At 42.7% G+C, this 22,347-nt stretch overlaps 1 protein-coding gene across 8 annotated transcripts in view; it reads right to left on the bottom strand.

Moving 5' to 3' along the window:
• The window catches only part of LIMCH1 (LIM and calponin homology domains 1), a 308,724-nt gene that overhangs the window by 49,114 nt on the left and 237,263 nt on the right, over positions 1 to 22,347 (bottom strand). For all 8 annotated transcript variants that reach the window (XM_074992680.1, XM_074992679.1, XM_074992678.1 and 5 more), the window contains 4 exons: positions 21,388 to 21,609; positions 9,844 to 9,937; positions 7,331 to 7,488; positions 5,669 to 5,771 (listed from right to left, as the gene is read on the bottom strand). In XM_074992680.1, coding sequence (XP_074848781.1) covers positions 5,669 to 5,771; positions 7,331 to 7,488; positions 9,844 to 9,937; positions 21,388 to 21,609 — 577 coding nt within the window. The remainder of the gene's footprint in view (positions 1 to 5,668; positions 5,772 to 7,330; positions 7,489 to 9,843; positions 9,938 to 21,387; positions 21,610 to 22,347) is intronic.

The following is a 22,347-nucleotide window of genomic DNA, read 5'->3' as shown; positions in this document are numbered from 1 at the left end:
ATGAATTAAGAAGTTTTCTAGCTGAAATGCTATGGCTGTGTCTACACTATCAACCTCCTTTGAAGGAAGGATAGTAATAAGGGTGTTGGGAGTTTACTAATGCAGTGCTGCGCTACACAAGCAGCACTTCATTAAGCAAATTCCCCCCTGTGGCAACTTCAAAGTTTTAAACTTTGAAGTACCGACTTGCGTCTAGCCACAGCTCACCCGCCAGTACTTTGAAGTGCCTGGGCAACTTCGAAGTCCCTTTACTCCTCAAAATTTTGGAGTAAAGGGACTCCAAAGTTACCCCGGCACTTCAAAGTACCGGTGGGTGAGCTGTGGCTAGACGCAGGCAGGTACTTCAAAGTTTAAAACTTTGAAGTTGCTGCCGGGTGGGGGGGGGGGCGAGAATTTGCGTAATGAAGTGCTGTGTATGCAGTGCAGCACTTCATTAGTAAACTCCCAACACCCTAATTATATCCTTCCTTCGAAGGAGGGTGGTAGTGTAGACAAGCCCTATTAGTATTTAAAATATTTTGGTGCAATATATTTCAGCAAAATAAAGACATTTTCCTCTCAGTCAGAATCCTACATTTTTAAATCTCATCTGTAAAAACTCATGATGAGTTTATATTATAAACATTTAAGCTGTCTTGTATTGTTGGGTCTTTTCAGTACCAGACATTCTATTTGGCACCGCAGCACAAGAAGCATTACAGCACTACAAAAATAATAAAGTATCTATATTCCATTATTCAACGTATTGCTCTCTTGTTTAAGTTAACATTTAAGTTGTATTATTGGTGAAGCATCTCCCAACTTACAACCAGTTCAATTTCCATTTCCACTCATAATCAGTTTTACTTTCCACAAATGCCATCTAGAGAAATTTCAGTGCTGAAAACAGCAGGAAGTAGAAGTCCGTGCATTGCTTATACATGCCGTAGAAGCCCAATGATCCAAAGGATTTGCGAGATCCTAGAACATTAGGCAATTTCTGGGGTTGCTCTCTAATTTTTTTTTACAATACGTGTAGTATATTGCATACACAACTGAAATCTGCACAGGGGATGAAGAAGCAGCACCATGTCTTTGTAATGAAGACAAGAAGGAAATGTTTGCAATTTACAGCAAGTTCAAATATTTGTGGGGTGCACCTAAGTGTGTGCCAGATACACACATTACCACTCACTTTAACAAGCACCACTCAAGATCAGATGACAGAACTTAGCTCCAAACATTTTTATTACAAAAAGAAAGCACTAAGCTGTCTTCATCAGCTCAGAGCAGTTGTACTAGTAAAATATAATACCCTTAAATAAACCTTTTAATACAATGTCAGAGCATGCTGGATAGGGAGATCAGGATGGCACTGAGTCATACTGCACATCTGCTGTTGTATTTAAAGTAGGTATTGACAACAGTGTAATTATCATACCAGAACTATAACACTTTTAGTTCGGAAGCAATTGTTTTGGTGGAAAATAATTACTGTCTTTCAAAAAGTCTGCTTACTTACCTTGTAAGTGACTGGAGTTTTTAGATGCATGGCCCCCACATGCATTCCTCTTAAGGAGCACTTGTGCACTACATACTGGAGATTGGATGATTTTCATTAGCAGTGTTTGCTGGAATGTGCCTGTGCCCTTCTCCTCCTCATACTCCAAGCAGAGGATATTAGGGGTGGTGGGGATTGATCAGCTCTCTAGGTCCTTCTCTACTGCGAATAACTTAAGGACTTAACACACAGGGGAAGGAGGACAGATAGTGGAACACATGTAGGGACCATGTCAAAGAATTTCACTTACTCTGTTAGGTAAATAACTGGACTTTGCCAAGCAATGGTGAGTGGGTTCTCACACCTCGGGAGGGGTCACTGTCATGTCAAGTGATAGCAAAGCAGGATGCATCCTGAAATCTATTTGGAAAGTCTTTGCTTCCTCTCATATATTCAGGAAAAAAGACTAAGTTGAAGGATTTTATCGCCTGCAGGTAGAATGCCAAGGCTGGACTGACATCCAGAGTGTAACTTCTCCAGCAGCATGGGACTCTAGACTGAAGGCAGGTAGGCAGATGATCCACTTCAGATGGAATTCTAATACTTCTGGAATAAATTTACGATGTAATGTCTAGGGAAAACTTATCAAGTGACAGACCATATTGAGAGTATCCACCAGAAGGGCCCTATCTTTCTGCCTGAGATGACAGCAACTGGAAAGGCGACTTCCACAGAAGATGAGCAAGGAAGATGAGGTTAACAGCTCAAATAAAGAATGCATTAATGCTGAAAGGACTAGATTGGAGGTCCAATATTGGGATAGACTTCGGCACCAGAGGAAAGATTCTGACACATCCCCTCAAACTTTGCTCTAGTAATACGGGTGAAGACTGAACAGTTGTTCAGGAGGAGACAAAAGGTGCTAAAGACACTAGGTGCCGTAGCAAGGAGCTGAGAGGCAGCCCTGAAGTTTTTAGAAAGAGGAGGTAGTCCAGAACATCAGGGACCCTGGAATCCTTTAGAAGTATTCAAAGCCCCTGGCACCAAAGAGAATTATTTTTAAAATTTTTCATTTTCATGTGAAGTCTTTTTTGCTATTACTGAGGTTGGCTGGAACAGCCTTCAAGCAAGACCTCTATAAATTTTTCATCTATCCAAACACCATCTCACCATGATTTGGAGAGAGATAGGGTTGGGATAAAGGATCTTGCCCCGGCCTGCAGATCTAGAAAGAGCTGTATGCAGAAGCATGGGTGAGAGGCCATCTGGACCACACCAGTGAGTTCGAACTTTCTTGGCCAACAAGGAACAACTAAAATAACCAACATTTTGTCTTGTTTGATCGCTCTTAGGATGTGACATGAGTGGGGATGCATACCTCAGCTTTTCCAAATATAAAAGAAATACAACCGTTCTGGCATTGTGGCCCCTGGCTGCTCTGGAGCAGAAGAAGCCTGAGCTTTCTTGGTCTCTTGTGCTGTGAAGAAATCCCACAGTGAGAACCTCCACTTTTAAAAGAGACACTTTACCACCAAGTCATGTGGCTCCCACTTCTGGTCTACAGAGAAATGCCTGCTGGGGTTGTCTGCATGAGTATTCTGCACTCCTGGATGGTGCACACTGAGGTTAGTCTGTGAGGAAATGTAACCATTTATCAGTTTTCTACTGACTAGATTATTCCTTTGAAAGGCAAACACTCCATGGTGGATTGAACTGCTGTTAGAGTTCCAGGAGGATTAAAACAAGAACCTCATCTTGCAACCAAAGATGTTGCCATGTAGTGGAAAAACTATCTTCTGAGTCCACCCCTGCCTGACATGTACAACAATATTTTTTTCTCCATTCTTTTTGGCTTAAGAGTTGAAGTGTCTGAAGAATCGCAGACTATCTTGACCATTTCTAAGATGGCCTCATTGATTAGCAGTGCCACTTTATAAAGGAATTACACTATGAAGGACATCTAGCAAATTGTGAGGTGTTTCCTGTACTTCCTCCAGGGGCATACAGAGCATGGGTAGGTAAGCTATGGCTCGCGGACTGAATGCCACCTACTGCTGCATTTCATCCAGCCTGTGGCAAGTCTTTGTGCCATGGGCTGAAAGCCTAGAGCCTTGGCACCTCTTCATGGAGCTGGACTTGTGAGCACTGGCTGGCCAGCATGCCCCAGCAGCCCATAAGCAGAGGAGTTATCACAGAAACTTTGTATGCTGCCCCTGAGCCCAGCAACAGCTCAATGGCTCAGACAATTGGAACTAAAGGGTGGTGTCCATGGGTCTGCGTATTGTGCACACCAGAGCACTGCCTGGCCCCCGCACCTATGGGTGGGACATGAAGGCCACTTTTGGAAGCAGTGCGGAGACAGGGCAGGCAGGGAGTCTGCCTTAGTTCCCTGTAATGCTGGACTGGGAGTTGCCTGAGGTAAGCACCACCCAGCCAGAGCCCACACCCCAAACCTGCCTTCGGCACTCCAACCTCCTGCCCCAGGTAGTGACCACCTGCTGCATTCTAACTCCCTCCTAGAAACTGGACTCCCACATGTACTTCACCCCAAGCCTCCTCTTGCACCCATACTCCCTCCTGAAGCCTGTACCCCAAATCTCCTCCCACATCCCAGCCTCCTGCCCCAGTCCCAAGCCTGCTCCCATGCTCCAAACCCCATGGCCCCCAACCCACAGCCCCCTCCTGCACGCCAAATTCCTCACCCCACGCCCCATTCCATAAGTCCAGAGGACCAGCTGGAGCCCTCAGCCATCCTGCAGTCCACCAGTTCCTGCACTTTGAAATCCACATATCTGCCCTCACCCCTGACATCAGGGGAAGCCCAAACCTCCCGGCCCCCGCCTCCCCAGGGATGTGTGGGGCCCTCAACTGGTGTTTTCTGTGCATTATTGGCCCCTGACAGGAGAACGGTCCCCCAACCCTGATGATCTAAGGGTATGCCTGCAATTCTCTTCAGGAGATCTTGGAGCTGTCCATCGGAAGGGTGGGCAAACTACAGCTAACGGGCTGCACCTAGCCCATCAGCTGTTTTACTCCAGCCCTCATGCTCCCTCTGGGGAGTGGAGTCTGGGGTTTGTTCTGCTCTGTGTGATTGCCAGAAGCAGCACCATGTCCTCCCTCTGGCTCCTACACATGGGGACAGCTAGACATCTATGTGCGCTGCCCCCAACCCAAGAGCCACACCCCAGTTCCCACTGGCTGGGAACTGCAGCCAATGGGAGCGGCAGGGGTGGTGCCTGTGGACAGGGGGTCCAGTGCAGACTGCTACCTGGCCATACCTCACTACAGAAGCTGGCCAGAAGGGGGGCATTGCTACGGCTTCTGGAGGTGAGTGCAGCCCAGAACCTATACTCTGAGCCTCCCATTCCCGCACATCTCAACTCCTGTCCCAGCCCTAATCCCCCTCCAGCCCACGGATGCCTCAGTCTCAGATCAGAGCACCCTCCTGTACCCCAAGCCCTTCAATACCCAGCTCCACCCCAGAGCCTGCACCCCACAGCCAGAGCCCTCACATACACCCATACAACACCAACCCCTTGCCCTAGCCCAAATCCCCCTCCCATCTGTTGAACCCTCTCAGTCCCAGCCCAGAGTCTTCTCCCACACCGTGAACCTCTCATATCTGGCTCTATCCCAGAGCCCTCATCCTCAGACAGATTTCTTACATAATTGGGGTTTGGGTGCAGGAGGGTGTAAGCACTGATGGCTTGCCATACAATTTCCATACCCTAATGTGGTCCTCAGGCTAAAAACTTTGCCCACCCTTTGTCTATAATCACTCACTTGTGATGTAAACACATCACCTGGGTGAGAATGATAATCCTGAAGGAACAAGTGGCTCCGTCAGAGGGATCCTAAGTGGACTGGGGGTCTTCTCCCTGCAGGGATGCCTGTCTCAACCCCCATTCTGTCTATGTTCTACATGTCTCATACGTGTCTCTTGTGCCTTCAGCTGGGAGCATAAGAAAGAGAAAGGCACAGGGTGGATGAATGGACGCTGCCAGTGAAAAATATTCCAGTCTCAGGCTCCTGGTGCACAGGTGCAGCTTGAGTACACACCACTACCATTACTTAAAGAACCATCATAGGTCAAAGGGCACGTATTTTTCTCTTGACCCTTCAAATAAATTTTTAAATATTACCCACTTGAATTGTACAAAGCTACAGATCCTGCTTTCTTTTACTTACCTTGTTGATCAAAATTCTGTAGAATGACGTGGCTGGTCTCAGGTACATCTTTCAAAAGTGGAAATATACTACCTTCTTGTTCTGGAGCCTCTGACTTCATTACCTACCCAATTTATTGAAGAACAGGCATTAACATCCAGAAAGCACAGTGCCTGACTGAATAAAATCATAGAACTGGAAGGAACCTCAGCAGGTCATCAAGTCCAGTCCTCCACACTCACAGCAGGATAAATACCACCTAGACCAGGGCTGTCCAATACATTCATCACTTCCCACATGTGATGAATAGGACACTACGCTGTGGCAAATATGGAGGTAGCCAACACGTGGCTCCTGGAGCCTTTAAATGTGGCTCCTCCTGAGAGCCGCAGGTGGGAAATGCTGTCTACTTGCTCTGCGCACTCACCCCACCAACTTGGTGGAAAGAACTTGGCAGCCCCGGGGAGTTGCTGGCATTGAATGATAATGGGGGTGTTGGGGGAGCCTGGCTCTGGGAGAAGGAAAGGGAATTTATTTAGAAGAGGGAAGGGGTGGGGGCTGGGAGTGCCTGGCTCTATAAAGTTTTGTATAATATAGTGTGGCGAATATGGAAAAACAACCACAAGTGTGGAGATCTCTGAATTACTATTGCACACCGCTAATCTAGACCATCCCTCGCAGGGGTTTACTTAACTAACCCTTAGTTTTCTTTAAAGGCAAATCTTTTGTTATCTTAATCACCCTGCCTCTGTTTATAAACAAACTTCCTATCACAAAGGCTCTGTTGATCCCAGCTTTCAAAATCATCACGTTACACTCAGGCTATGTGGCAGTTAAGAGCTCTGTCTGAGGCTAGGGTGATATGACCCCGGTACAATATTTGAGGAGATGTGGGGGAGGGCTAGAGCCCTGCCACCCCCTCGAATGGCCCCATCACTACACAATTTATGCTAGCACTTGACCACCCTGATGGGAAGTCTTTCCTAATGTCCCACCAAACCTTCCTTGCTGCAGTTTAAGCCCATTGCTTCTTGTCCTATCATTGGAGATGAAAGGTGATAATTTCTCTGTCTGCTATGTGTAATGCCCTTACAGGTACTTTAACATTCCTTTTAGAGAGGGAATTTGTGCTTGCATAAAGGCAGCCGGTCTGAGACGAAAAATCATTCCCTACGTATCTAGCATAGGAGGCGTGACAGGAAGAGAAGATAGCACAGTGGACCTATGCTACACTACATCTTTATTCCACTGGTGTGAGGTCCCTAATACTAATAGTGTAATGTTAGAACAGCACCTCTGCTGCTCTAATTGCTTCTCAGAGCAGGTGGTGGAGCATCAGGGAGCTGCTGCTGAACTGAGTTGTGAATCTGCAAATACTTATTGTAGGGTACAGTGTTCAAAACCATAGACAGTCACTGGTCCACTCGCAACAGAAAGTACCCATTTGCAAGGTCAGGCCTTTGGTTCAATGCATATAGGATTACCAAAGTTTAGTTCTTCCACATGGAAGGAAGAAGAAAAATCTACTAAAACAATGATTCACGGTTGTTCACTAACAGGCTGCTTTACTTAAGTTCCTAGTTTAGTTATTACAAGAGGCAAAGTAACAGCACTGAAGCATTTGCATGGCAGCTCCTTTCCTGATTTCCCAGCCCCACGCCGCGCTTTGCTGTATCACATTACCTTCTGTGCAAGTAGGACTTCTACTTCCTTTGGTTCTGTCTCAGGCTTCTTCAGATCTTTCTCTTTTGAAGCTACTTCTTCAGAATGGGTGCTTGGCAGGAACGCCACACTGGGAGCAGCAGGGCCAGCAAAAGTAACCGTTGTCTTCTGTTCTGAAACTAATCCACACAACACAAGAATATTTTTTCCAGCATGACTTAAAACAAGTGGGGGAAGGGGGTGAAAAACATTTATGTAAGTATTGCCAAGTTTTAAGAATGGGGAAAAGAAAAGAGAGATAAAATAAGTCAACCTGAGCTTTCCTTGCAATCAGCATGACTGTGGAATAGCACTAGAAATTTGATTACCTGTGCTAAAAACACCCCCAAGAGTAAGCAGAAAGCACTCCCTCAAAGGGACGAGCATTTAGGGTATGTCTACACAGCAAAGTTATTTTGAAATAACTATGCAATGGTCTACACAATGCAACTGCTATTTCGAAATAATTTCAGAATAACTGATGCCTTACTTCGAAATTGGTAAACCTAATTGTACGAGGAATAGTGCCTATTTCAAAATAGGTATTTTAACATACTGGCTGAGTAGACAGGGAGTAGAGCATATTTTAAAATAAACCATAGTGTGTCCAAAGGCTCTATTATGTGTACACATGCTATTTTTAAATGCATTTTGTGTGTAGCTGTGCTATTTCAGAATACCTCTTCTGGAATAGCTTATTCAGGAATAACACTGCTGTGAAGACAGACTTAGAGAAGAATTTCGCATCTCAAACCATCTCATCTGTAGATGAAGATACCTCAGATTTATCTATTTCCATTAAAACAAGAAAATGCACCTCCTTTGCTTTCTCAATGCCTGGCTACAGAAAGATGGATGGCTGAGGCTTAATTCACATCAAACAGAGATAACGCTGGCTTCTTGGGGAAAGGTCTAGACAGAAAAGCCGGGGAGGCAGCACAGCTCCCAAAAGATACAGTGGGACCTCAGAGTTATGAGCACTTGGGGATGGAGGTTGCTTATACCTCTCAAATGTTTGTAATTCTCAACAAAAAGTTATGGCTGTTCTTTCAAAAATTTACAACATTGACTTAATACCACTTTAATAGTTTAATACAGTTGGTAGTGGTGGTGGGCTTTTTGCTTTTGTTTTTCCCCACCTTTGCTGCTTGATTGTGCTCTTCCAGTTCCAAATGAAGCATTTGGTTGACCCATGAGTTTGTAACTCTGGTATTCATAACTCTGAGGTTTTATTGTACACAGTTTTGGGAATCCCAGTCACACCTGAAAGACAAAAGGATTTAGGGGGCAATAACACTTTTTACACCTGCACTAGGTATGACCATTTGTCAGATGTGGACCTTGGTGCAGTTACCTTCAGTCTGTTACCTCCAGATTAGTTAGATCATTAATAAAATAAACTTCAGTGTGTTATCAGACACAACTTGGAGACTTGCACTGTTGAAGAATTTGGTCTTCCATTGGTGATGCACTGCAGATGTGACACTGGCTGCCTGGTGCATGCCAGATGTTGATAAAACCTTTACTGGGATTTATCTACCTGAAAGCCTGGGCTCCATTTTCTCCTCCTGTGTGCCATCAAAGCAGCTGAGATCAGCTGATGAGCCCTTGCTACCCGCATTTGAACATCTAAGCGTTGGCAGCAGAGGGTTTGCAATGGAGGGCAGAATGTGCTTCTTTCATTAAGATAATGGAGCACAAATTAATTAAACTTCAGGATTTGGTGAGAAGCTCCAGTGGTTAGTCACGCTTTTTCCTGAAGATGGGAGGACTCTACCATGGTGCAGCCCCAGTCTTCCTCAGTAGCTGAAAGCTTGGCTGCCACACTGAGACCCCAGCCTTGTCATGGGGGCAGGGAATCTAGTCAATTTTGGGAAGGCAATGCCTTCGCTTGCCTACATTACCCGCCACCCATGGTTCTGGGCATGTTGCACCTTGAATTTAGACAAGCATCAGAGAGGTAGCTGTGTTAGTCTGTATCTTTGAGAACAACAAGTCGTCTCATGGCACCGTACAGACTAACAGATATTTTGGAGGATAAGCTTTCGTGGGCAAAGACCCACTGATGAAGCGAGTCTTTGTCCACGAAAGCTTACGCTCCAAAATATCTTACCCTATAGGGTGCTACAGGATTTCTTATTGCATTTAGAATTACTCATATAAAGGCATATAAGTTACAAAATGGACATAAAAGGCATCAGATAAACTTGAAAACAGTGTAATTATACCATCACTGGACAGATGGTTTCAGAAGGTTAGCCGTGTTAGTCTGTAGCTTCACAAACAAGCAGTTCTGTACAACCTTAAAGATTAACAAATATATTTTAGGTCATGAGCTTTTGTCAGTAAGACTCACTTCTTTCAGCATTTTCTCATGAAACCTCTAGGTGTCACTGTTAATGAACTCTTCTTGACCATTTAGCAGGGAGGAAGGAAAAAAATCCACAACATAAGGGATTTTTGGAATAGGCTAAAGCAGTTTTGCAGCAACCAACCTGGTGAAGCAAACCCCAAATTCATCATTCCTGGACTTCGAGAATCAGTTTCATCTTTTTGGTTGGCTGGTTTAACTTCTTCAGTGAAGGCGGCCTGCAGAGAACAATCTCATTGAAATCAAATGGCTAGATCACAAATGAGTCCAGTCATTTCCATTTTGCTGTACTGGCTTCTTCTCTCATGCATTTGAATTGAAATTTGGGTGTTAAACTGAGCTGAACAGGGTTGAAGCACTGAAGAACGAGTTTATGAACAGCATGGACTATTTTTGAATTACTTAGCCTTGATTTCCCCTGCTAATTATTTATCTTTTAAATGCTCACCGTCACCCACCATTGCTGACAATAGCCTTGGAGCAGGTTGGGAAAAAAAGGAGACTATAGAGTTTTGTTAATTGGCATGAAATGTACATTGTGCTAGATGGAGTAACTTATAGCTCATTTCATTCATTTATTACTGTAGCCGCAAAACTCTCTAGGCATAAAAACTGGAAAAACAAATGAAGTACTTCCCTTATACCAATGTTGCACAAATACTTTGTCTAAACAGAACTTCCCATGCTTATCACAAGGCACGAAGCACTTGGCACATTATTGAGAGAGGACTGAAAAACCTAACAAGATCATATCAAGTCAGTTAATCCTAATTAAGGAAAAAGACAACTTCGTAAAACTAGGGCAAACCTAATTTCAGGAACAAACCTAACCTATCAAAAGAACGGTAGTGACACTGATAAATTACTAAGCATGTCTCCCCTCCCCACGCACACCTTTCATTCCCCGACTGAGTAACAAGAAAAACAGTAAATATATTGATTATATATACATGCAATACTTCTAGTACATAACACATAGTCATTCGAACAAGAAAAAGATAAGGTGCTCTTTTTAAAACGCCCTTTACAAAGGCTGACCGTTATGGACCCAGATTTTTACCTTCCCAACCAAAATTCACAAGAGGAAAACTCATGATGTTCTCTCTCAAACACCTCCACACTGCTCTTCAGGGGTGGGGTCTGGATCCCTTCTCCTTCACAGAAGCTGCCCCCCAATTTGGCAGATCCCAGAGAAGCCTCCTGAGTTCAGGGCCACTGCTGCCAGCATTAGCAGCATGAAAGCTTTAGATCCACCAGAGAGATCTCTCTCACTTGGGCTAATGGAATACCTGGCAGTGGTGGACTTATCTTCTATGCGGGCCAATCACTAAGGCTGTCTCTACACTTGCATTCCTTTTTCAAAAGAGGTATGCAAATGAGGGAAACTGAAAATGCAAATGAGGTGCATATTTGCATATCTGGCACCTCATTTGCCTATTCTTATTTCAAAAGAAGAAAACCAGTGTAGACACTGCTTTTTCGAAGATGGGGTTACTTTCGAAAGAGCAGTGTCTCCACTGGTTTTCTTTTTTTGAAATAAGAATATGCAAGTGAGGTGCCAGATATCACCTCATTTGCATACCTCTTTCAAAAGAGGAATGCAAGTGTAGACAGCCTAAGAGAAGGATGAGGACACACTTCACCATTGTGTTTCACAGGTATTTGCAGACAGCAGAGTAATGCTCAGACTCAGGAGTGTATTTCAGGTTCTGCGGGAAGATTGCTCTAGATATAATACAGTTTTCTCCTCTGTACCCCATATGTGCTTTTCCCACAATCTAGCTTGTTTCCTATGAGCTCCTGTTTCCAGTATCCAGTTCACCTCTCACTCCCCAAAGCCATTCCTGAGCCTTCTGCATTTGAGGCAAGAAATTTTCTTCTCCATCCTGCCTGAAAGAAAAGGAAAGTCTCCTTTACTCTTAATTCTGGCTCCTAGGATCACAGCAGCAAGAAAGAGCAACTGAAGGAAAAGTCCATCCTCAGTCCAATGCTACAGGCATGCTCAGTCAAGTCTGTGAGGGTGGAGCATGCTCAGAGAAAGTATTAAGAATATTTTGCTGCCAACCTCTAACACCATTCTCAGCAGGTGGAAACAAATTTTTCGCTTTTTATAACTGGAAAATTTTGGATGGATTTTTATGGGGAGAGTAAACAGGCCATCGCTGACACCAGTGCAACCCGTGTTCCAAAATGAGAAATTCTCAGTGAAACCCTTATTAAAACTGTTTTGCTAACATTAAAAGAACGTCCCTGGTCCCTGCAACTCCCCAGCCTGACACTTAGAAATTGCTGAACTGCTTTAACAAAAGCTTCCCAAAATAATTTCAGACTGAAGTAGGCACCCAGCATGGAAAAGTTCAATGGGAATGGTTAAACTCTGGCACAGTTATAAACAGCTGAAAACTGGGCCTTATTATGGAAAGTGTTAGGCATCCATAATGACAACAGCCATTGCCCACTCCACCTACAAACTTTGCATCCGACTCAGAAACAGATTGAATTGATGAGAGAGAGCAGAGCTCTTCATTCTGAGTGATACACTGACCAGGGCACTATTTATAGAAACTTCTTAAAAATGGAGGGGAAAAAAGTTGTGATGCAGGGAAACTAACTTTTGTAATACTGTTCAGCAGGGTCATCTGTTCATGCCTGTGAGACTTAATTCTCTTCAGATGCTCAGCAATGAAATATCTGCAACAAACTAAATTATACTGCAAATTAAAATGTATTTTAGAACAAAAGAATTTAAGTGTTACCAGTCAGGTTCACTAGAAAAACCCCCTACATTTCTGATACTCTTTATGGGCTAAATAATTTAACGTATTCACTATTATGTTATTGTATTTTGCTCACCTGGATATTGAATTTTTTTTTAATTAGAAATTCTTGAAAAATTAACACAATGAATGTCCCTCCCTTTATGCTGCATATTATGCCATATTTCTTACATATGACATTTGTAATCCTAAACTATTGCATAGAATCACAGAACACTAGAACGAGAAGGAACCTTGAGAGGGCAACAGCTCCAGTCTCCTGCACTCATAGTAGGATCAATCATCATCGAGACTATACAGTCACTGGATATAAAGCGGAAGTAATATTAAAATACGACAACATAATTCACAGCATCTAAAGAAGTGTTCTATACAGTGTATTTTGAACTGCTTGTGAAAATTTGTAACTAGCTTTCAAGTAAACTGGTTTTAATGCTTCTCACAATGGGCACCATCCACTCTTTGGATCTCTTAGTCAAATGTGGGTGGCAAAGTTGCCATGTAGGGTGGCCTCAAATCAGGCCTTGAACAGGACAGCATAGGAAGGAGTACTGTGGATACACAGGAAAAGACAATTGGACAAGTACTCATTCCAATTCAGTGGCAAAAAACCCTCTTCAGGAAGGACAGAGAGGCTGACTTTAATATCCTGTGTAGCTGGGGTGGGCTATATCTCTGCATCCTACCTGTGGTTTGGAATGATGATTCTGTCCCAGCAGAGTTCTCAAAGGCTGGTGAATTTAATTCAGCAAGTAATAGTGTTCTTACACTGTGTGTACACATATAGTTACACAGTAGTTAACAGTACAGTACAGTACAGTACTGTAGTTAAAGTTGGTCACCCCTGAGTTTAAAAAAAAAGCTGTGGGTGAGGTTGGAAAGCTATTTTATATTTTGATTTAATTTGCAGTTGTGAATGAGCCAGTGACACTATGAGCTACCCAACCTCTCAGCCCTGCTTAACCATGTCATACATTTCACAGAGAGAAGTGAGCAAATGGTTTTGCAGTGTTAATAAATGTCCATTTGTGACTACAATAAACTGATTCATTTTCTCTTTGTCACAGATAAGACAACAAATCTGGCTAACCAGAATTTCTACCCAGGTATACTTTTATCTGTGGCCATATTAGCCAGCATCAACCATATCACCTATTTTCATGGCAAACACATTTTTTGTGAGAGAGTAAACATAAGAACCCACTAAAGCTTACATAACTAAGTCAGGGAAAAAATCTTATTTAGTAGACTAAGCTACTAGAAGAATCCCAAACCAAAAAAGTTACAGTATAGTTTTATTTATTCCAAAACCAAATTAACTCAATGTGTGTATTAACTTACTCCTGCTGGTACACAATGGCAATTAAAATACCAATATTGCAAATTTAATGAAGTGCTGCAAAACAAGCTGACTAGAGCCAATAACATGCAGAAATTCAAAAAGACTACCCAGGAGTCCAAGCAATGGGTTTTTTAATTGAAAAAACCTGAGCTTTGTAAAAGAATGAGGTAGCTGCAGTGGCTCCCAATAGCAATAAAGTTAGTATCAGCTCAAATGCTTTTATCCTAGTATGACTGCAGTTTTAAACACACAATTATGTTCCAAATGGAATTTTAACTGCTTTGTCAAACCTTAAGAGCACATCCTTAAAATATATAGGCTGTACTGTTTTAATGAAATCAAGCTTTCATAATACTAATAAAATTGAACATGAAACAATGATATGAGCAGAGGATCTAACATGGTATGTGTCTTGCATGCTGTGACAATGCCATAACACTGTTGTGACACTTCTAAATCCTGGGATACTCTTGCTTGCAGCCACCAAGTGCTGTAATCAAGCCCTTTATTACAGCCTAAGGTCAGTAGTTTGATGGGAAACCATGAAGGAAAGTCTAAAATAGGCCCTTCTTCTCACAAACCTCACAGAATACATTTAGGGGACACCACCTGCTGGAGGTGTGTGATTTTCTGTCAGTTCTGCAGAGCTGTGCAATGCAACTTGTGGTTTTCATGATGAATCACCAAGGATTTCTAGCCTCATCATAGCCCCACATCTGTGTAAGTCAGAATTGAACTCTGTTCTCTAGCACTCAGTTTAATAATCCACCACACCTCCTTACTCTGAGCTCAACAATTTCATTTTTGTAGAGAAAGAGTGGTATTTGGATGAAAAAAAATAATTTCCTTTGTGCCACACAATAGCAAGGGGAAGCTAACAGACTCTCCCCGAGAGGGGTGGTATTTTTCTTCTAGCTCATTTAGCTCTGGAATTTTTCTAGTACTCCACCACCTCAAATAGAGTGTCATGCCACTCAGCTGTGCTAGAGAGCATCAGAGGGGGCAGTTTATGGATGATGTCACTCAGACAGATTAATCCAATTTCATTAAAATCTACACAACTAACTTTAAAATTCAAACAACGTATGGAATTTTTGGGCCTTCTGTAATGTTTAATTTCACAACAAGGCTACAATTTTCACCATGTGCACAACTACCATTAACAATGAAGAGGAACTTTGAGGTGCTTATGGCATGGGCCTAGGAGTCAGGAGATCCTCGTTCAATTCTTGGCACTGATACTGACACACTGTGTGATTGTGGGCTAGTTACTCTTTGGACCTCTGCTTCAGCTTCTCCAGCTGTAAATTAGACCTATGCCTTACATACTATACCTCAAGGGGGTGTTTTGAGGTTTACTTTATGTATGTTTATAGAACAACCTAAGATCTTCAGCTGGATCACAGGCTTGTAAAGATGTTATTAGCTTTCTGCGTAACTAGACTATAGAATTACAAGCATTTTTCAGTACTAATTGGAGAAAGAGGTGTTCACATTTAATGAGTAGAAATCTACCTAACAACTCCATATATACATACACACACACACTTGAGCCACAAACAGACATCCTTAGAAATACTTTTCTCTACTATACTTTTGGTGTGGAAGAGCCATTCATTCCTTTCCAGTGGCTGCTAGAATGAGTGTTGTAATTTTCTGCATCTATGAAAAAACCTAGGGCAGGCAGCCAATATGTACACCCCAAATGGAATTCCCATTGCGTTCTGTTACCAGTACCGTGTATACCTCTCAATTACTTTATTGAACTGAGGCCTGGACATAAAGGGACTGCCATGCGTCTAAAAACCCACGAAAGACAAGACACTATGGAGCAAAGGAAAACATGCCATGCACAATGGAGACAGGACTAGGCTATTTGACAAGTGAACACAAATACCAGGGGCGTAATAATGAGAAACGAAAAGGAGAGAGAAGGCAAAGATAACATGGAATATAATAAAAACCACATGCAGGGGAGGTGACTGAAACTGACAATTGAGAGAAAAGCAAACAACAACCTAGGAGAGTAAAAAGATAAAAGAAAAGTCATCCTAGTAAAAACAGCACATATTGTTGGTAGACAGAAGTGCTGAGTCCAGAAAAAAAGTTTTGCCTTGTTCAAAGCTTGGGAAGTGGCAGACATAAACCAAAAGCCCTAAATCATTCAATGGAAAACCTTTTTTTTTTAAAATGGGCAGCAAAATGAGTGAATGGAGTAATTTCAATGCTTTGAAAATATTTTTGGGATCATATACTTGAAAATTTTACCAAGGAGAAGTCTGGAGAATCTCTCTCTCACCCGCAAGCCACTCCTTCCGCCTTGTCATTGTTTAATCATCTCAGTAGAGAGTTAAGTAAAGGCAAAATAATGTGGGGGGATGGAACCCTCCCATATCACACCAGTAAAGGATGGTGGGTGGCCGGCTGGCCGGCCGAAAAAGTCCAATATACTCAGTCCATGCATCAAAGAGACATTGCAGCTGGTGAGCCAAGTACTTAGTGCTGTCCCCCCTCCACATGCACCTTCTTCCGAGAAGAAAGAAGGGTCTTCTGCAGCTCCTTAAGGAAAGCGATTGTCATTGCTCCTCCTCCTGGGGAAAAAGAAGGTGCGTGACAGTCTCTAAGAACAGCAGTTCAAGTAGATGGCAGGGCTATGGTACAGGAGTGGAATCACGTAGGGCCCAGTGTTGTCATATTCCTTCCTTTCATTGAGACTCAGAGCAAAAATAAGTAGGTGACCACAGGAGGGGTTACCAAAGCCTGAGCCCTGCTACCCGGAGCAAGGGGAAATAGAGCCAAAGGCCTCAGGCAGGGGTCTGTAACTACAGCCCTGTTGTCCAGGGCAAAAGCCAAAGCCTGAATGGTAGAGTTCAGGCTTCAGCTTGGGCCCTGGGATCCAGCAAATCTAACTTGAAACCCAAACATGTTTCTTGCTACTTGAAATGTGCATATCCTGCTAGACAAAGCCAAAAGTGAAAGACAAAAATGCAGAACACCAACCACCTCCTGAGAACTCTTGATAGAGCATAACACTGACATAGCTGCTCTTAACAAAACAAGATGCACAGATGAAGTCCACTGGGGGAAGAAGGAAGCAGTTACTTTCTTCTGGAAAGTACAACCAGCAAACAAATAAGCGAATACACGAGGTTACTGAATTCCCCATCGGCATGAGCAAGTGCTTTATGACCCTCCACATCCAAATGGTCAAATAAGTTACTTGCCACAGCCCTCTATTGTCAGTGCACATGCACCAACACTTCATGCTGAAGAAAAGAAAAAAAGTCTTCCTACACTAACTGATAAAATGTTGTCATCCATTCCAAAAAACAGATAAGATAATACTCTGAGGCAACTTTAAGGTAAGACTTGGCTGAGATTCTAATGTACGGAATAGCACCATTAGGAAAGGAGGCGTACACAAGACCAATTCCAATGGCATCCTTCTACTCAGCCAATGTGCAGAGCACAACCTTGTAATCACAAACACAATCTTCACACAAAGTAACAAATACAAAACAACATGGCAATATCCCCACTCAAAACGGTGGCATCTCCTAGAGCTAGACTATGTCACTGGAAGAATACAGGATCAAAGAGCTGTCCTAATCACTTATGTCATGAGAGGAACAGCAATTCCTGGACTGACCACCACTCGGTGAGGTTAAATCATGCCCATTAGGATTGCACCAAAACACAAAAAGCAACCTAAATCTCAAAGTTGGCAATACAACATCCAAACCTCTCTCATCTCCACGTCACAACTAAAGTAATATCGGCAGCAATTACCAAAAACCAGTATACAGATGACTGTGCTGTAGTTGCACACTCAAAGGAGGGTCTACAAATAGCCCTTTATTGTTTCTCTGAAGCTTCTAAGAGCCCCGAGCAAACTATGAACGGTGGCAAAATGAAAGTTCCCCACCAGCCAGTCCTCAATTATTAGACCCAGCCAAGATGATCTACAGTGACAAAGAAGATCTGAAAAAGGTAGATTATTTTTCCTACCTTGGAAGATGCAGATGTCAAGATTAAATACACTGCCGCACCAGCTTTGCTATTGGCAGACTCTCTCATGAGCTGTTCAACAATCACATCATCAGACCAGACTTCTGGTTTATAAAGTGGTGGTAATTACAACTCTCCTCTAAGACTCAGAGACTTGGAGTTCCATGTTTTTTGGGTGTTTTCCAGAGGTCATTCAAGACCTTTAGAAGATCCTCAACATAACATGGGAGGATCTTTGCACTGTGAGCATCCTCACAGAAGCCAACCGTGCTGAAACTCTAATTATCTAGCACCAGCTGAAGTGGAATGAGCACTGCGGATGTGGATGCCTGATGTAGGTTTACCAAAACAACTGCTATTTGGCCAACTCACCAAAGGAGAAGGGAAAAGGTAGGGTCAGAAGAAGTGCTTTAAAAACACCCTCAAGATGAACAATGAGAGATGGGGCACTGATACTATACATTGGGAGTCAGCAGATCAGGACAGAGATAGCTGGCACAGAGACTTACCAGAGAAGGAACGTGCATTTTTGTGGTAAAACCAACTTGCCCTCATCAGAGAAAAATGCCAGAAAACAAAGGAAAGACAATTGAGACAACAGTCATGCAGCATTTGTGGACCAACCCTGTCTTCCACCACCACTTGCAATATCTGCCAATGAGTCTGTGGTCTGAGGATCAGACTCCTCAGTCAACAAACGACCCATGAAAAACAAAACCTGTGAAAACGATCACCTTCAACCTCCAGGGATCGCTGAGGAGTCTGTGGAATATAGGTTCTCCTCTCTGAAGAATTTCCTCAACCTTAAGAATTGTGAAGCTAGAAGTTTCTGCTTTCACCATATTTGTTTTTGTGTGGCAATAGACTACAACCTGCCATGTTATTATCTAGGAGTGAATTGCTATGGTGGAGGCCATTTTGGTAATTCTGTACAGATCCCTTCCCTTTCATCTACCTGCTTTACTGGCCACAAGAAATTCTAAAGGTTTGCTCTCTCCCTTTCTACTCTTTTTCAGCATGTCTCCAATAGAAAAATGAAAACCTTCATTTCAATCTGGTCAAGTTAGCAACACAAGAAAGCAAATTAAAACAGAAGCAATCTTTATGTAAACATTAACTGATGATTGGTCTCTCTTGGACAAGGATAACCAAGCCACGTAATCTTGGGGGGAAAAAAAAGCAGATTTCATACTTCTCAGCTGTTTGTCAGAATATCAGGACAACCATTTTAGATCTTAATTTACTACTTCACCACACGTACAGACCTGGTATTCCTGCTATAATTGATTGACATCCAAAACGATCTAACTGTCCATCACACTCCAGTGCATCTAAATTACCTACTACAATTATAGCTATGCCAAGGACCAGGGAATTTCTGAAAACTGAAAGTGTCACACAACACTCCAGAATATTAACATTCTTTTGTTTGAAGTTGGAAAGCTAAGACTAATTATAATAATTTACACCAATTACATTGCCGATGCAATCATTAATCTGAACCTACAAAACCTTTAAAGGAAACACTAAAAAGGCATTGTGTGGGTGCATATGTATTTTTTTCCCTAAAGACTCAATCCATGTGTACTGTTTATAAACCAAAAGGTTATTTTGTAAATGTCCGTGCTACAAAATCAACTGGTGGTTTAAAAAAAACCCTCAAGCTGTGTACTGACTTCTATATCAACATCACAGCTGGCAATACAATTCTGCAAACAAAAACTGGATAGGCAGAGCATTTCAAGGTAAATCAGTTTAGATACTTATGTATCACATCACCTTCATCACTGTAGGAGTTGAAGACCAAGACAGAATAGTATCCAGCTCACTCTTCGTTGAATTGCTAATAGGAGCAGGCACCATTATTCATGGGTTGTACCTCTAAAAACCAGGATTTGCTGGTCTGCAAACAGCTGTGGCCGTGGATGCTCCTGGATCAGAGAACCCCAGGCTGGTGCCTGTGGCAGCAGGGCCAGGTCATATCCCTGTGTTGGGGGCACAGCTGGGATGGAGCCAGAACCCTCAGCAGTGGGGGGCCATGGAACCCTGGCCAGAGCCCTCAGCAGTGAGGGGCCATGGAACCCTGGCCTGGACTAGAGCTTGCAGCCAGCGGCAGTGGGCTGCAGAAGGCAGCATTGAGGCCAGAGTTAGGGAGACCGGAATAGGGTGGAGGCAGGCTGGAAGCTGGTGACAGGAGACTTCCCCTGATCTGGCAAATCCAGTCTGGTCCTCAGGGTGCTGGATATGGGAGATCCAACCTGTAATTACTCTTCTGACTATAACTGCATTTTTAGCTCCCTTTCAGCTACTGCCCCCTCCAACAAACGAGGCCACTGCATCTCTCTTCCAAACATTCCCACCTTAACATCTCTAGCCAGGGACAAAGCACGCTCTTCTGCACTAGGGAAACGGGATGAATCAAAACCCCACTGGGAACAGCAACCCCTCATCCATCCTTAGTATGGTACAGTGTTTCTTAAACTATGTTCTGTAGAACACTAGTGTTCCATGAACCACTCACATTTGTGCCACGGTGGCATAGCAACTAGCAATGACATGCAGCTAACATCTATCTTTTCCGTTATTAAAGCCAGAAACAATGTTACTTCTTCATTGCTACCATACCTGATTAAATTACTTCATTTGGTTTTCACTGTAAATGTTGCTGTTTGGTGTTTTTTGGTCTCAATATTTTTGAAGAAAATTTTCATAGAAGTGTTCCACATAAAAAATTATTATTTGGTATTCCATGGCCTCAAAAAGTTTAAGAAACCCTGGCATAGTTGGTCTAGCCAACACCATTCCTAGCTTTGGTAATTTTTGCTGTGTTCTTCACTTTGTATATTTGGTACACATTGAGAAAGGCTTGATTCTCCCAGCTCTCCAATTTGATCACACTTGTGGGTGCACATGCTTTTTTTTTTTTTAAAATGTAGGAAGTCCTTGCTTTGTTTTTCTTTTTACATTGTGAAGCATCTAGGAGACCTACTGTAACAGGCTCCAGTTGTTTTCTGCCTTGTCCCTCAAAATAGCAAGAGAGATGAAAAGTTAAAAGTAGTCTCTTTGTTTAGGTGGTTGGGAAGCAAACTGACCCAATGTATTTCAATAATTCATCCTTTTTGATAAAGGAACAGAGACTATCTGAATGCTAAAATTGCCAAACATTATTATTCTCTTGTTTGAAACTGGAGAACTGCAACTAATAATAATGGCTCACACACTAATTATGTTGCTGATCTAATCAGCTAACATCAGTGGAAGAGCTGAATAAATCTGCACAATAGCTGGGATAGACAGTCAATCTCTCAATGGGACATAATGAAACATGCCAGCAAATTTAAAGCATGCTTACCAGTTGCACGGTATAAAAAGCCAAAGCAGAAACACTAAATTTTAAGAAGTATAAAAGCGTCTGACCTTGGCAGACCCTGGAATAAAAACAAAGTTAGCCCCCTGGCTCTCCTTTAGTTGGTGGTTAAATCCATAACGAAAAAGAAAACATGCAAAGAAAACGCAGCTGATGTGTTTGTTTTGTTCTTACTGTCAGCTCTGTGTGCAAGGTCTGAGTGGCAGGCCATTTTAAACTGAGCTCAATGCTAGTGCTGTCCTGCTTCAGCTCCACGGGGGATCCATCCACTCTGGCCACTCCTTCAAACTGCGGAGCTCTTTTTACTGAAGGGGCAAATATCAACGTGGTACATTCTTTATCCTTTTCTTCAATCCCATTGAAGGTTTCTCCATTCACATTGACTTTTCCATCTACCTGTGGAACAATAAATAAATACTCTAAGGGAATAACCCTGAAGAGGGCATGTATTTTTATTAACAAAATAATGAAGACTACATAATATTAACAAAGCATTAGCACTGTTCGTTGCACAAAACGACAGCCAGTCCCTACCCTGGGGAGATTACAATAAAAATTCACACAGTTAGGGAGACAAGATCACTAGGAAATTCAGGAAGAGCACAAACTTCTTCTTCCCCATTCAGCTGTAAATATCTTAAGCTGGTGATAGGGAGCAGGGAGAGCCTCCCTTCCACACCACAGAGAAAAAAGGAGTCATGTCACTCTGCCTTCCTCATTAGATGTCAGATGAACAATATCTATTACAAATAAACATCAGGAAAGAGTTAATTTGGGTCTCAAAGTAAATCAGTCATAGTTCAAGCTATCTTGGTCCCCCTTCCCAGCCTTCATAACTCCACACTGAGGAGGAATGATTTTTGACACGGTCTCACATAATATACTTATCAATAAGCTATGCAAATACAACTTAGATGGGGCTACTATAAGGTGGGTGAACAACTGGCTGGATAACTGTACCCAGAGAGTAGTTATTAATGGTTTTCAATCCTGCTGGAAAAGTATAACTAGTAGGGTTCCGCAGGGGTCTGTTTTAGGACCAGTTCTGTTCAATATCTTCATTAATGATTTCGATATTGACATAGAAAGTACACTTAAGTTTGCTGATGATACCAAGCTGGAAGGGGTTGCAAC

Source organism: Carettochelys insculpta, chromosome 4, assembly GCF_033958435.1.
Source record: "Carettochelys insculpta isolate YL-2023 chromosome 4, ASM3395843v1, whole genome shotgun sequence".
In the NCBI taxonomy this organism is placed as follows: Eukaryota; Metazoa; Chordata; order Testudines; family Carettochelyidae; genus Carettochelys; species Carettochelys insculpta.
The sequence above is the reverse complement of the archived record's forward strand: the minus strand, read 5'-3'. Positions and strand labels throughout refer to the sequence as shown.